Source organism: Xyrauchen texanus, chromosome 45 (genome assembly GCF_025860055.1).
Source record: "Xyrauchen texanus isolate HMW12.3.18 chromosome 45, RBS_HiC_50CHRs, whole genome shotgun sequence".
Taxonomy (NCBI): domain Eukaryota; kingdom Metazoa; phylum Chordata; class Actinopteri; order Cypriniformes; family Catostomidae; genus Xyrauchen; species Xyrauchen texanus.
Genome location: NC_068320.1, coordinates 22,015,245 through 22,032,531, shown reverse-complemented (window position 1 = coordinate 22,032,531; position 17,287 = coordinate 22,015,245). Strand labels below are relative to the sequence as shown.

Here is a 17,287-nt window from a genome sequence, read left to right as displayed (position 1 = left end):
TTTCCAGGCATGGATGTTTGTTTTTTCATCAGAAAAGACTTGGTCTTGCCACCCTGCCCCAGAGCCCAGACAGGTGAAAAATATGGGGGATAGTTGTCACATGTAGGGAGCAATCAGTACTTGCCAGAAAGAGCTGCAGCTCATTTAAATGTTGCTGTAGGCCTCCTGATGACTCCCTGACCAGTTTTCTTTTTGTCTTCTCATCAATTTTAGAGGGACGTCCTGTTCTTGATGATGTCACTGTTGTGCCATACTTTGTTCCATGGTATATCTAATGCCTTGGAAAAAAAATGTAAGCCCTCACCTGAGCGATACTTTTCAATAATGAGATCCCGTTGATGCTTTGTAAGCTTATTGTGGCCCATGGCTCTTGTAGTAGCATGCACCCAAGAAGATGTCAGAAAAGACTACAAAAACAGCTGAGATTTATTTGGAGTTAATCACTTCAGGTGAAGACAGGTGTGTACTATTTCACATGAGCTTAATGACTGTTTGATTCTGAACACAGCAACATTTATAAATGTTAAAAGGGTGTGCACACGCAGTTAAGTTATTCTATGTTTTTTTCTATGTTCTTTTTTGTGTCACTTTGGTTTTCAGTGGCACTGCATAGGTTGTAATATTTACATTAAAGGTGCAAAAAAAGTCTTATATGATTTATCTTGGTTTCATTTTTACATCACAAAAACCTGCTGTTTAACAGGGGTGTGTAGACTTTATATATCCAATATGTATGGATGGATGGATGGATGGATGAGTTGTAGTGGGTGCTTGAAGAAGTACATACCTAGTATGCAGTGTACTAAATATACAGTATAGGTACATATGGTCCCTATGTAGGACATACTATATTGTACATACTACAAATAATACTAACTGCAAGTGTACTACACAGTGTATACTACATTATACATATACTGTAAATACATGTTCATTTATATTTACTATATAAATATACCTATATCAATAGGGGTTAATGGCAAAAATGCCACAGAAAGTTGCCAGGATTTGAAAACAGGTATTTCAGGTAGTTTAAAAAAGTACATTTTATTATAATATATTTATATATTTTGTTCATTATAAAATATTTTAAATTAATTATATTTTATTCACATGTTGACTCTTTATTTGCACGAGTGAAAATATACATGAATAAATATATCATTTTAAAAGTGATTTATTTCCTATTATGTTTCCATCAATATAATTTTAATATTATATAGAAAAATATATTTTTACTATTATATTTAAAATAATTATATAAAATAACATTTTAAATAATATATTTTAGATTTATAAAAATGTTATATTTAGTATATTTTATTAAATTGTATTTTTGTATTGTATTTTTCCTCTTGGCCCAGCCACGACCTCTTCCTCATCACAGCCCCAATTCAGATAACGTTTTTAGGAACTATGGTGAGAATAGTTTGGAAAATGCATTTCATTTAGCAGGGACATAACTTTTTAATTTTAACATTAAAAAAAGCGTAACGCATAGCAGCATCATTATGTCAATGCATCAGTGTTGGGAAGCACATCAAAATCAACCCATGGGCTTAGGTTGACACACATCCACACATTCATACTCAGAGAGAGATACTTATGGTTACCACATTTATGGGAGAATTTTCAGGGCAATATGCAGCTTTTGGCTGTTTGGAGACAGTGCACTAAAATGCCATTGAAACATTATCAGGGTGTGATGTACAAACGACCACTTTAATACAAGTAGCGCATCTGCACCTGTCTTTTTATTCGAAAATTCTAATGTAAAAGGTGGATGGCTTTAAAGAAGTAATTTCAAGGCTTATTTTTGGTTAGAAAATCAATTGTACTAATCTATTTGGATACTGGAATTGCACTCTTGACTCTTGCTTTCATTTCCATCTTCACGGGGAGTGATTCTTCTTAGATCAAAAGGAATGGCATTTGTTTAAGTTTAAGCTGAAAATAATTAGAATGAGCCATTGTATCTCTAATAGGGATTTGTACAGCAAATGTAGTCCTAATAGATGATGAATGGAGTCTGCTTTTATATCCTCGATTTCAGATTTTTTTATGTTCACTTGAGCTGCCTGTTGATTACATCATCAGTGTCTCCGCGCAGCCTCCTGAATGTCGTATCGTAATGGATTTGTACTGAAGGGTCAGACAAAAGGAAGCGACTAAGACGCATTAATTCCCAAGGAACTGCAGCATTCATTGATAGAGGCTCTCTAATTCAAGTTAATGAGTGATGGCTCAGACAGTGAAAGTGCTGAAATGTGTGGAAATGTGAATCACAGGGAGGAAGTCATCAGAGTGCACTTAATTCATTTAAACATTATCACAACCAATATCGGTAAGACAGATTTTACCACTTATTATCATTATAGCACTTAAAATGGCACTTGTAAGTACATTTAGATAAGCAGTGCTTTGGGAAAGTGTTTTTGAATGTATTGTCGAATTATTTAATTTGAGTTTAAGAGAGTTGCTTGGTTAAATTTCACCATCAATTTGTAGGACTATTTTTATTCATTTATATTTTTATTCAATCACAGTTCTTTGCGTTTTTGTGAAGACTGGGGATATGATACTGTATATACATGTATATATATACATACATACATACATACATATGTGTGTGTGAAACAGTCTCAAACTGTAATATGCTACATTGTTGTCAAAATATCTCTTCATGCGCTTGTTTATGAGTGTGTGTATGTGTGCACGTGTGTATGAGTCATTGATTGACAATTGCTGAAGCCATTCCCTCCCTGTTGCATGTGGAAGTAATCTTGTTAATGCTTACTAATACATAGTTTCCTCAACAGTGGTCTACTTCAAATATACATACATACACATACCAGAAAATGTTTTTTATAATAAAAAGTAAAATCAAATAAAAATTATTATAAGAAATGTAAATAAATGAAAAAATAAATATGTCAGTACATATGTAAAAAACAAGAATTAAAGAAAATAAATACAGTAATGTATAACAAAAATGACAGAATATATACAGATATATATATATATATTAGGCTGTCGATTTAACGTGTTCATTCCGTGCAATTAATTTGATAAAAATAACATGTTAAAAAAATAATCTGAATCTAGTTATTCAAATCGATGATATATTACAATCTTTTTTACTCATTTGTTATTCTTAGGGTATTCTTAGAGTTTGGATTTTGCTTGAATATAAATAATTTTTATTATATTATATACTGTATATTTTATTGGATACAGAAATTATATGCCTGGTGTTTTGTGTGTGTATATTTGCTTGTGGTCTTTATGGTTTAGCTGAATCTAGTTTGATTATTATTCAGCGAGCCTGTCTCAACACACCTGCCATGCACTCTAAACACACACACACACACACACACACACACACACGATTGCATTAGACAGGTAGTGGCTCTTAGCTATCATATAAATCTCCCCATGTCGCTCTCTCACCTATGGCCTGCAATGTGTGTTGGCAGATTCATTCACATTTTTTCTTCACCATTCATTCATAATTCTGTTCTCTCTAGCTACACGTCATTCTCCTGCTCTCTATCCTCCCTCCATTTCCTCTTTTCTCTTTTCATTAATACTGTTTGCCAAGGCATCACTGTAGAGTGAGGGATATTTCAAATTCTGGCTCCATTAGTGCTACCAACAAGAACGATACCTCAAATTATGTGGCTTTGTTGAAGAGAGGTGTGCTCTTACCTTTCTGACCAAACTGACTTGTGATTTTAAATTGACAGATGATAAAAGAGGTGGAAATCCCATATACTTACAGCACGTTGTTAAAGCCATATCTAGGGACCAGAATTTCATAGAGATTTGGAGGTTGGTTCTTTTGACTTGGGCCCGTAAACAACCACCTACAGTAGCAACCAGCCACAACACCATAGCAACCACCATGCAATGGCCTGAAAATCAAGCACAACCTTTTAGCATTGTTTTACACTGGGAAGCACCACTAAAATTTTCTTGAAAAACTCTACTTAAAGAGATAGATCACCCAAAAATTTTAATTCTTACCCTTTACTCAACCTCCTGTTGTCCCAAACCATTTCTTTTTTCAGTGGAACTCAGATGATGATGTTGGGCAGAATGTGAGGGACAAAGGCAACTTTTTCTATACAATGGAAACTTCTACTTTTGTGTTCCACAGAAAAAAGTAAGTCATATGGGTTCAGAATAACATGAGGGTAAGTAAATGAGGTCAGATGGGTTCAGAATAACATGAGGGTAAGTAAACGAGGACATATTTTTCATTTTTGGGTGAACTGAACTGTCCCTTTAACAATAGTATCATAGCATGTTGTTCATGTCATTGTACTCTGTTAATTTGTGCGTTCTTTTCCTCATTCTATCTCTTTTCTTGCTTTGTAAAAGACAATACAGGGACATCAGTTGCCAGCAAGCTTAGAGAAGCTTAATTTTGCCTCTCTGTTTATTCACGTACAGTTATGACCTTGCATTTGCATTGAACAGAGCTGAGAAAATATGAAAAACAGACTTAATCAGGGATTCATTCAGAGGGGGTGTTTGTGTTGTGTATCTCTATAGATTTATGTATATTTGAATCCTGTCTGAGAATATGCAAACACACACATATAGTCTTCAAACAAACACTTATGTAGAGCAGAAAAAGGAAACGCAAAGATTGTAAATTTCACCCCAATATTTCAGGAATATCAATACAGCAGGAACTGCAATGGCTTGGTCAATATACTGTACTAAATGGATAGTTCACCCAAAAATGAAAATTCTGTCACTTTCTCACCGTCATGTTGTTCCAAACCCCTATGACTTTCTTTCGTGAAACACAAAAGGAAATGTTAGATAGAATGACAGCTGTAGTCACCATTCACTTTTATTGTATGGAAAAATGGAAGTGAATAGTGACTGAGTCTGACAGTTTACCTAACATCTCCTTTTGTGTTGGACAGAAGAAATAGTAATTTGGGTTTGGAACAAACAAAGAGTGAGTAAATGATGACAGAATTTCCATTTTCCAACTGTCTTTTTAAGTGCTACTGCATTAATATAGCTCACACTCCTAACATACTGCATTAATATAGCTCACACTCCTAACACACCTGTAGCTAAGTCATGTGCTTACTGAGAATGAGGTCAGTATGGGGTTATAAACCTTTACTTTTTCATTTCAATCAAACCATGTCTATCAGATCTCAGAAATAAGCTGAATTAAGTAGGGATCAGCACTGTGGTTGTGTAAGGGGGGAGAGCGAGAGAGAGAAAGAAAGAGAGGGGTAGCTTGACGATTTGAGAATACCATTTGCTGATGAAGTCCCTGAGAAAATCTGACATCTGTCAGCACACATAAAAGCTTTCATAAATACTGAGCAAGGGAATATTTGCTTAGGCAATCTCAGACTGTTACTATGGTACCGCATACACGAAAAACACACTTTAAATCACACACCCTTCTGCGTGTCTGGACATATGGCCACGGATGCTTCCAGTAACCCACACTCACACGAAACACAGTTTTGCTCTTTCTGTGTGCGTAAAGCCCATTTTTCTGAGATCTGCAATCTTTTTGGGTCTTGGAAGAATCTCAGAAAGCTTGCCAAGAATATGATTTCACTATTAAATGATCTTAAACCACTTAATATTCACCATATTTTGAAACTAATCATTTCAATTTTGCACTCAAAAACAAACAATTTATTTATTTTTTTACAAAAAATGTCAGGTCAAGTGGTTCCCAGCGCTGTGTTAAAGGTCTTCACTGTAATTTTCTCACCACTCAACAATAACAAGTTTAGCTTCACCATTAAATGTATATGTTAAGTAATTTCTGATCGCAATCAAATGGTAATACCATAATATTTACATGATACTAGAAGGCACTTTTAAGGATACCAAATTATTACCATAGTATATGTCAAATATACAACGCACTTACCATGGTAACATGTCCAAATGTAATTTTTTTAAGTCACAACACTGATATTTAATATTTTGACTGCACCTCTGTTCTACCAAAATTATTAAACTGTACCAATGTGCATATTTCACACCTCTGTAGTGATAAATGAGGCTTTAAACTCTCGCTCTCTCTCTTTTAAAGGGGTGCATTCTCAGAGGTGGTCTTGGCTGAGGAGCGAGCCACAGGAAAGATGTTTGCTGTCAAGTGTATTCCTAAAAAGGCCCTGAAGGGGAAGGAGAGCAGCATCGAAAACGAAATTGCTGTTTTGCGCAAGTGAGTTCCATTTCTTGCACCTTACTCCAGTACCACACCTGTACCCATGGCAACCGCCTCTTCGACACTCATTTCCTCAGTTTGCCAGTTGATAGGAGCTTGTTTGCCTGAGGTTTGACCTCCAGTTACCGTGGTAACTCTGGTGCCCTCGTCCAATTACAGCAGGGAAGCGCTCACTGATGTCCTCTCTATCTATGATGTGGCACATGTACTAACTGAGACCAGAAGTGTAGACTGAGGCTTTGGAATGGAATACTAGCGTACTGCTTACTGCACAGTATATACTGTATGCTGCCTACTTAAAAAATAATATGCGAGACAGTATGCAGTATGAACATATAACATTTCAAACAGTAGTATGCTAAATTGTGAATGTGGACAGGTGCTTTGGCTATGGAATAGGATACTGCCAGATTGCATAGTACTGTGTTTACAGGTCTGCATAATTAATCAAATAAATAATCGAGATTTCAATTACCGCTGCCACAATAACTGATCTTGAAAAGTGTAAATTACAGCATTCCATGTAGGTCTATTTTCTATTTAATTTTCATTCCCACTTTATATTAGGCGTCTTTAACTACTATGTTAACATGAAAATACATACAATCAGGGATGTGCGAGACTAGTCGAATAAACGGTTCTGCTGCTTTGTTATGTTTGGCTTTATATTTAATATGCTTAAATTACTATAATTTTAATGTTACATTTTAAATATAATTAATAATACAATTATTAAAAAAAGAGGATATCTGGAGCAGATATACACAAAGTTTAATTTCACCTCAGGCTGTGCGTGCTTCTTCCTTCTCACTCGTGACGTGCGTAGAAAATGTTTTTTTGGAGATGATTAAAGATTTTATGGAATTTACTTCGGTCATATTGATGGTGCGGGAAGCGGATTTCAGTTGGCTTGCAAGTCACTATTGATGGCTTTTGATGACACAATTAAGTCTTCTTTTGAATTCGTGTGTGCTTGCAAGTTATTTTCCCACTGAACATGATTTTCAAGTGCATGATAATCGCCACAGGTGAGTCAGGCCCCGTCTTTTGCTGGACCTTGCTGACATGTTAATTTTGCTCATCAAAACTGATTGCGCTAAGTTGTAAGTCCTCGTGGTGGCGTAGTGACCTCAATCCGGGTGGCAGAGGACGAATCTCAGCCATCATGCCGAATCTTGCCACCATGTCCGAGTCAGTCAGTCCGCTCATCTTTTCACGTGGCTTGTTGAGCACATTACCGCGGAGACATAGCGCGTGTGGAGGCTCACGCTATTCTCTGCAGCATCCACACAAGCACCACATTATAGCGACCACGAGGAGGTTAAACCAATGTGACTCAACCCACCCTAGCAACCGGGCCAATTGTTTGCTTAGGAAACCTGACTGCGACTCCAGGTGTGGTAGTCAGCATCTTTACTTGGGAGCTACCCAGGCCCCGGCAACTAGTTTTAATTTACTGATGTATAAAACAATGTAGTAATTCAGGAGCACAGTTCTCAGCTTGTTTTGGAAGTCTAGCTGACATACGGCATTTAGTTGATCCACCCAAAATAAGTATCTTAATATAAATTATATTAATTGAAATTAGTCACAATTACAATATCAAGGGAAATGATCGATAATTATACATTTTTGTCATTCTTGGAGCTAGTTGTAAGCTGGTGTTGTCATGTGACTTCATTATGTTGCAGGTTTAATTCAATGAGTACTGTCCAGTCCTCCAATTTTATGTAAAAAGGTTTTAACTGTTGGCAGTCCAATCAAAATAATGGTTCAAAAAGTAGAAATTTTTATTTCACATTTCTGCCTTTAAACCCTACAAAAATTTCCCCATTCACTTCCATTATAAGTGTCTCACTGCAACCGATTGGACAATTTTAAATAATTTTTTGTGGTAATCAACATTATGCCACAAATACTGTCGATTAAGCTTAACTTGTATTGAACTCAGAATATTATTTTAAGACTTCTGGTTAGGGTACTGTAATCAATCAAATCAAATCACTTTATTGTCACACTACCATGTACACAAGTGCAACAGCAGGTGAAATTCTTGTGTGCAGTTCCAAGCAACATAGCAGTCATGACAGTGACGAGACATTATACCAATTACAATAAACAACATACACAACACAATTTACATATCAAATGTACACATACTTACACAACACGATAATTATATACAATACACACAATATAGAATACACAATATACAGTACAATAAGTAAGGAGTATATGAAATATATAATATATATATATATATATATATATATATATATATATATATATATAGAAGTAGTATATTGAGGAGAATGTTGACAGTCCAGTGTGAGATTATAGATTAATAAAGTGCAGTGCTAATTATTGATCCTGATAGATCAAGTGTTCAACAGTCTGATTGCTTGGGGGAAAAAGCTATCATGTAGTCGGCTGGTGCGGGTCCTGATGCTGCGATACCGCCTGCCTGATGGTAGCAGTGAGAACAGACCATGACTCGGGTGGCTGGAGTCTCTGATGATCCTCCGAGCTTTTTTCACACACCGCCTAGTGTATATGTCCTGGAGGGAGGGAAGCTCACCTCCGATGATGTTCCTGGCAGTTCGCACCACCCTTTGCAGGGCTTTGCAATTGTGCGCGGTGCTATTGCCGTACCAGGCGGTGATGCAGCCAGTCAGGATGGTCTCTACAGTGCTGGTGTATAACCGTGTGAGGATGTGGTGGTTCATTCCAAACTTCCTCAGCCGTCTCAGGAAGAAGAGGCGCTGGTGAGCCTTCTTCACAACGGCCTCAGTGTGGACGGACCATGTGAGTTCCTCAGTAATGTGGACACCGAGGAACTTGAAGCTGCTGACTCTCTCCACCGGTGCTCCATTGATGGTGATGGGGCTGTGTTCTCCGTCTTTCTTCCTGAAGTCCACAACAAGCTCCTTGGTTTTACTGACGTTGAGGGAGAGGTTGTGCTCTTGACACCAGCGTGTCAGAGTGTGCACCTCCTCTCTGTAGGCTCTTCATCATTGTCAGTGATCAGACCTACCACCGTCGTATCGTCCAGCAAACTTAATGATGGTATTGGAGCTATGTGTTGCCACACAGTCATGTGTGTACAGGGAATACAGGAGTGGGCTGAGAACACAGCCCTGCGGGGCTCCAGTGTTGAGGGTCAGTGATGAGGAGGTGTTGCTGCCCATTCTAACCACCTGACGTCTGCCTGACAGGAAATCCAGGATCCAGCTGCACAGCGAGCTGTTTAAGCCCAGAGCCTGGAGTTTCACATCAAGCTTGGAGGGCACTATGGTGTTGAATGCTGAGCTGTAGTCTACAAACAGCATTCTCACATATGTGTTCCTTTTTCCAGATGGGAGAGAGCAGTGTGTATTGTAGATGCAATGGCATCATCGGTGGAGCGGTTGTTGCGGTAGGCAAACTGCAATGGGTCCAAAGAGGGGGGCAGAACAGAGCAGATGTAATCTCTGATTAACCTCTCGAAGCATTTGCTGATGATGGGGGTCAGAGCAACAGGACGCCAGTCATTTAAGCAAGTGATTGTGGCTTGCTTCGGTACAGGCACAATGGTTGATGTTTTGAAGCATGTGGGGACTACAGACAGAGAGAGGGACAGATTGAAAATGTCCGTAAAAACACCAGCCAGTTGATTCGCGCACGCTCTGATGACGCGGCCCGGAATGCCGTCTGGACCCGCGGCTTTACGGATGTTCACCCGTCGGAAGGATCGGGTTACATCCACAACAGGAACGGAGAGTGAACCAACCTCTGTAGCGTCAGCCGCGAATACTCTCTCCGCGAGGGCGGTGTTATTGTCCTCAAAACGAGCATAAAATGTATTAAGTTCGTCCGGGAGAGATGCAGCGGTGTTCATGGCGGAAACTTTATTCCGTTTGTAGTCCGTGATTGTGTTAATTCCCTGCCACATACTTCTAGAGTCAGTGGTGTTGAACTGACCTTCAAGCTTGTGCCTATGATTACCATACTCATGTACCATGGTATTTAAGGTTCTCCAAAGTACTTCAAAGAAAACCATGGTATTACCATCAGGGTGGTGTGTGTCTTAAAATCACGGTCTTACCATGAACAAAAATCCATGGGAGTATCATGGTACTTTATTTTATAATGCCAATCTTAAAGAAAATACATCAGAACACCCTTTCAAATAAAAGCAGCAAGCTCAACATGTTTCCCGGGTGTTTTCCCTCCACCGGTGTAAATGAGAGCAGGTGTGTTCTGTGTGGCTGGCATAAATACGGTGTGCGTAACGGATGTTCTCCCCCAAGACTCTGAGAAAACTGCTTCTGATTATAATACTTCTGTTTTCACTGCTATCATACCCTTGAGTTTGGATGCACAGCTTTTTCCTTCAAGTCTCTGTGTCCCTCAAATCATAGCAACCGGATGATTGAATGCTTGTCGGCCGTCTCCCGGTTGATGCCATAGGTCTGTAATTAGATAGAGTGAGCGAACACATGGGTGAACGAGACTGAGCATATTCATTGGCTGTCTGTTCAGCTGCCAGCATATGTGTGACATAATGATGTACAGTGTACAGAGAGCAAAAGATCTTTCCTTTGCATCTACAAATGAGATAATGAGATGCCCTCATAGGATGTAGTTTAATCTTCACAATACCAAGAGAGAATCGCTAACGTAAGGTATTGCCTGACTGTTTAATATTATGTTTAGATACTTGACTGTACTCAATATTACTTTATATGGGACAAACTCATTGCTCAGACTGGGTTGTTCTTTCATACAGCTCAGGAAAAATAATGGCATTCTCATCTACATTCTGTTCTAACCAGAAACAAAAAAGAAACAGTCTCTGCTTTCAGAGGAAAATAGCAAGTGAATGAATTCTTTTTATTGGCACTCAGTAGTGTTTTTCAGTAAAATAATGGAAAAGAAAGGGTTATTTTGTTCCTTGTTCTGCTTTCACCCCTATTCCTTAGTGATTTTTCTCTTGAATCAAAAGAGATGGTTTCAGAGGCAGCGAATGTGTCGTGCTACAGCTCCTGCCCACTCACTGCAGAAGAGAGGAGAGAGAGAGAGAGATAAATAGACAGAGGGAATAAACGAGCAAATGAAAGAGTAATATTAAAGCAGCGAATGGGTTTGTAATCCTTCAGCATATAAATTCCATACTCAGTTGAAAAAAATCTATTTGTGAAAGGGTGAATCGACTTCCAGGTTTCATTATAAATGAAAAATGGGGCATGTTGCTGCTTATTCATTTGTTTCCTGAGCTAACACTATATATACTGTATATGCTGAATCAGAGGTGATTCCTAGTTCATTGAATTGTGAATCGATATGAAACCAGCCTCTCAATCAAATCACCTGCTTACAGTATCCATACCTCAGTAGGTTTTTATATGTTTGTAATTAACATTTTGTATTGATTCTTACAATAATTAAAGAAAAGAAAAAACAAATAAACATAGAATCAACATTTAAACCCCACAACCACCCCTCCCAATCCCCAACCACACCCCGACCCCAACAAACATCCCTGTGGTCACACATGAGTATATACATACACAAATAAAGCAAACACACACACACACAAAAAATATATGTAATAATCATACACATTTAAAACTATACTACTCTTTACACCACCCCATACCCAGAGCCCTCCAAAAACTCCAAATAGTTGCCCCATTTCCCAACAAAAAAATCCAAGTTACCCGTCTTCAAAATGACACCTCCTCAAAAGGTCGCCACCTCCCCATCTCTGTTCAACACTCCCGAAATGGGGGCGCTCTAGCTGACCTCCAACCCCTCAAAATAATCTGTCTGGCGATCATCACACTGGTCAGAACCCAACTCTCTATATGTCTATTCCCCACATGGATTACCGCCCAATCGCCTAAAACACAGAGTCTGGGGCAAAACGAAAGTTCATGCTGCTCTTTTTTTGTTGTTGTTGGATTTTCTCCCCTTTTCTCCCCAATATGGAATGCCCAAGCACCTTAAAAGTTGCATAAAAGTAGCCAATATTACTAGAGGATTTTATTTCAAGTGAGGAACAGAATGAAGTTTAAATCGTTATTCAATGAAATTCTTCCCCTTCTGGCGTAGCTCTCAAATCTTATTCACTTCAAATTTCAGTAACAACTCAAATGTCTGTTACTTACAAAAAGCTATCATATGGCTTTAGAAGATATGGAATATAGTACAGAAGTCTACTTTTAATTAACTACTTTTATGGTGCTTTTTTGAAAGTGTGAATCTCGACAGTGGTTGGGTACCATCCACTTTAATTGAATGGAAAAGAGCAGTGTGAACATTCTAACATTAACATGCCAAATGGCATAATTAATTTTTTTTTAGTTAAATTTCCTAAACTACTACATAAAGAGCATTTCTAACATAAACGGTGGACTAAACGCCAATGAAAAGGTAGTTAGTGAGTTAATTGCTCCTTACCTGTGAGGATCGACCTTTTCTGAACATATGGACGAACAAAGACAGTTAATTATAGGGAAAAAAACTGATGTATCATCTGTCTTTTTGCACTTACTGATGTCCATTATCGATGTGTGTATGCGTGTGTTGTTCTGGATGTCTTGTTATTGTCCACTCATTTGCGTCATTGCCCGGCTTGTTATCATGTGCCAGTTGGACTGGCTGGTCAGAATTCACTTAAAATGCAACACTAATGTGTACACACACAGCCACCATGACGGCGTTACCATGACGAGCAGAGAGAGAGAGAGATGTTAACTGCTGGGATGGAGAGGGGAAGGAGATGAGAAGAAAAACAAAACCAAAAATTATTAGCAGTTGATACTGCACAGATGAAATAAGCGTTTTTGAAAGAGGCAGGCAAACATCACAGTAGCTGTGTCTAAATGTTTTGTAAAATTTTGACTAATTAGTTTTTAGAGATTTAGAGTTTAGCCCTATATTATATTAGGACTGTCGATTAAACAATCGTGTTAATTTAGTCCAATAAATTATATTATATAAATGAATCTGAATCTTATTCTGGATTGCATCAATCTCAGAAGATGTCTTCTCTGGTGAAAAAAATTGCCAAATAATTCTACAAAATAACATCAGCCTTGTTGCACGAGTGACGGTGGGCTCTAGCTGGCTGAAGAGATAAAGGGCTTCAACCTTTCCATTTAGACCCATTGCATGTGTTCCCCCAGTAGTAGGCACTCGTGCAACATAAGTAATGACATCCGAGTTCATGTGGAGTGAAATTGGCGAGCGAAGAGTATACACATTTTATACTCCACTTTTTGTATTGTGTAATCAATGCTTTACTCGTCTGCCACAATAATGTAATGTATTTCAATTATCTTAAATTATTCATCATATATTTTATATTTATAATGATTTTCATATAATTATTTAATGATATATCTAATAATTTTTATATGGGGGCCTTTGTTGGCAAATATTGATATATATTGTAAAATTAGCTGTGATTAATAAGGTTATATAATCGGCATATCATATAATTAATTTGATAAAAAAATTTAATGGATTGACAGCCCTAATATTTAACCTCCTGAGGACGCGAGCATGACTTCTGTGAGCACTTTCCATTTCATTTTTTCATTTGTAATTAGTAGCACCTAATAAACAAGCAAAAAAAATTTGTTTTTCCCAAAAACTAATGTGCTCATGTGTGGACACTGGGACTAAGTTGAGACATTTTAAGAAATACCAAGCTATAGAAAGTCCAATTTTTATTATGTGTCCAGGAATGTTGGTTATTCATTTTTTTTTAGATGTTACAGACATTACAGCTGATTTTCTGTAAAGCTTAATAAATAATTCCAATTAGAAGCATCATCCTATCAGTGCCAACCATGTTAAAATACATTTTTAAATTCTGAATCTATGTAGTATGTACTGATTACCATTGTCCCATTTCTGCCAATCATGATGAGTGGTCCAAACATCACCTGCAGCCTGAAACTGAACTTTTGGTCAGATTTTTGGAGCGAATTCACTTAGCTGCATTGAAAGCTATATGATGCTCCCCTGCGCCCCATTTACTGAATGACTTAACTTCCAGTGTGCTGCCTGTCTTCACTGGTCTCTCAAAACTCTTAAAATGCACCTTATGTTCATCCTAACTCCATATAAAGCCTCTGAAAGCAAAATGTTTCAGCTTTTGGATGAACACATTTATTCTCAATGTGAAAATGCACAGTAAATATAGAGAAATGCATTTACTAATGTTCATGTATAGCACCTTATTGTACTATGATAACAAAATTAAACATAAAATGTAAATTAAAATGAAGCTAAATGACCCACAGATGTGTTAGAGTTGAAAGTTATTTAAAATAACATGTTTTTCTGACACGTTTGTCGGACCTTGGTTTCCAAATGAGATGCAAAATTTGCTCTCATCAGAAAAGTGGACTTTGGACCACTGAGCAACAGACCAGCTCTTTTTTTCTTTAGCCCAGGTAAGACGTTTGACATTTGAAGCCCATGTCCAGGACCCGTCTGTGTGTGGTGGCTCTTGATGCAGTAACTCCAGCCTCAGTCCACTCCTTGTGAAGCTCCCCCACACATTTGAATGGCTTTTTCCTGACAATCCTCTCCAGGCTACGGTCATCCCTGCTGCTTGTGCACCTTTTTCTTCCACACTTTTCCCTTCCACTTAACTTTCTATTAATGTGCTTTGATACAGCACTTTGAGAACATCCAACTTCTTTTGCAATTACCTTTTGAGGCTTTCCCTCCTTGTGGAGGGTATCAATGATGGTTTTCTGCACAACTGTCAGGTCAGCAGTCTTCCCCATGATTGTGAATTCAACTGAACCAGACTGAGAGACCATTTAAAGGCTCAGGAACCCTTTGCAGGTGTTTAGCTGATTAGAGTGTGACACTTTGAGCCTACAATACTGAACCTTTTCACAATATTCTAATTTTCTGAGATTCTGAATTTGGGGTTTTCATAAGCTGTAAGCCATAATCATCAAAATGATATCAAATAAAGGCTTGAAATATCTTACTTTGCTTGTAATGAGTCTATATAATATATTAGTTTCACCTTTTAAGTTGAATTACTGAAATTAATGAACTTTTGCACGATATTCTAATTTTTGAGTTTCACCTGTATATATATCTATACTGTATATTTCTATCAGGAATACTCGCAGACTTGAGTTAAATTTAAGTAGACATTTATTTGATGAATATAAAACAGAAATATAAAGTCTCTCTATGGTATAAGCCCTGTCTGGTGGTCCGAAGAAGTTGTACTCTGAACCGTTATATCCTGCCGGAGATAGGAGGCAGGGTCGAGGAGCCTACCCCTGTGCAGGACGGGACTCAACTTGTGGTGGTGGGGTGGTGGAGGTTGCCGTGCTAGCACACTAGCTAATGGTGCGATGATGTACAGCTGCTAGTCTTCCTGCTAGAACTACGCTGCGCTTACATCTCCACCAAGAAATTGAATTTAAAAGTGTATTAGTATACCTTAATGGGAGTCAAATTACTTTGGAACAACATAAGGTGTTGTAAATGATGACAGAATTTTCATTTTTGGTTGAACTATTCCTAGTGACTAAAGTATGTGTACTAGTGCATGCAACTTTGTGGCATATAACATTGCATTGTTTATTGTAGATTTTATAGGCGTATGGAAATGATCGCTGCTTAGGTATTCAAATGTTTGTGAGCAGATCCAGAATGTTCTACTCGCTTAAATTCCTTCCTAAATAAATCCTAAGGAAGAGTGAGCCAGACTGCAGCATACACAAAATTGTTTTCATTTAAAAAAAGATTTGAATGATTGAATAGAATTTGTCTCTCCTGCAGCTGAGTCTGCCTTCAGGATGTTTTTATGACAAAGAGATGCAATATTTCTACCGTTCACAAATGTAAATTATTATTATTTTTTAATTCAGCAATGAGTTTTTACTCAAAATATGCAGTAGTCGCAATAGCAATACATGTAGGTATTGGTTTACCTTCATTAGCATATTGTACATAGAATAAACAGAATGATTGTCATGGTTTCATTTAGAGGCACAAGATAAACATATTGAGAATTATCCGTGAAATATTTTCAGATGTATATGTCACATATGAATACTGTGCGTTATGGCATAGTAATATCAAGTTTAATAAATACCTGATATTGTCCATTCATACATCGAAATTAGTTTTTTTTTTTTTTTTTTTGCATTCTGTTGCAGAATCAAGCATGAGAACATTGTGGCTTTGGAAGACATCTATGAAAGCTCCAATCACCTCTACCTTATAATGCAACTGTAAGTATGTTCAACTCATACAAATATGCCTCATGTAAATCTGTCTTTTAGTCCAATTGATGCACATATATGGAGCAAACTGCATGTTTGTTTGTGTGTGTACTGGATTGAAGATAACCTTTAACAAGGTAAAGCTTGCACACCCATGCAGCTGTTAAATTAAGTCTCATTAATACATAAGAGTCATCAGTGTTGAGAGGTGCTTTTCACTGCATTGAGGTTATAATATCAAGCTATTGTTTATGAATGAAAATAATCACATCTTATTTTGTCATGTCCCCACACACATAAACATGGTCTTTCTCTCTCTCTCTTTAGGAATGATAAGTGTCCTGAATAATGCTTTTTGATCGCATATTTTGCTTTTAAAGATTTCACAGTTGTCTTTCCTGTGTATTTCCTATTGAAACAGGAACAGCTAGAGAGAAATTGATTGGACAAAAATTTGGATACACCTGTGAGTGTAAGATGTGTCATCCATATATTTTGTCAATTTCCCCAAAAGAGAAAGAATAATTAAATGTATATAAATGCTTAAAGATCTATTTGTCAACTTTTAAGACTGCACTTAACTATTGATGACCTCAGAGCGAACAGATGTGGACTGCAAGCCACATAAATGGGGTCTTTAAAGCAAATCAATACTGTGTATAGACAAGGTTTTTATTGTTTTGCCCTGAATGACGATTCAAAACGTACACTCAAAGATACACAAAAACACATTTTACACAACTGTTAATGACAAGGAACAGAATCGAGTCCCAGGCCATTTCCACACTATTACGTTTTTGGATGAAAACTA

At 37.4% G+C, this 17,287-nt stretch overlaps 1 protein-coding gene across 1 annotated transcript in view; it reads left to right on the top strand.

The window, feature by feature from the left end:
- Window positions 1-17,287, top strand: part of camk1da (calcium/calmodulin-dependent protein kinase 1Da) — a 68,834-nt gene that overhangs the window by 27,012 nt on the left and 24,535 nt on the right. Inside the window, exons 2-3 of the mRNA XM_052119084.1 lie at window positions 6,089-6,220; window positions 16,411-16,485. Of these exons, the coding sequence (XP_051975044.1) occupies window positions 6,089-6,220; window positions 16,411-16,485 (207 nt within the window). The remainder of the gene's footprint in view (window positions 1-6,088; window positions 6,221-16,410; window positions 16,486-17,287) is intronic.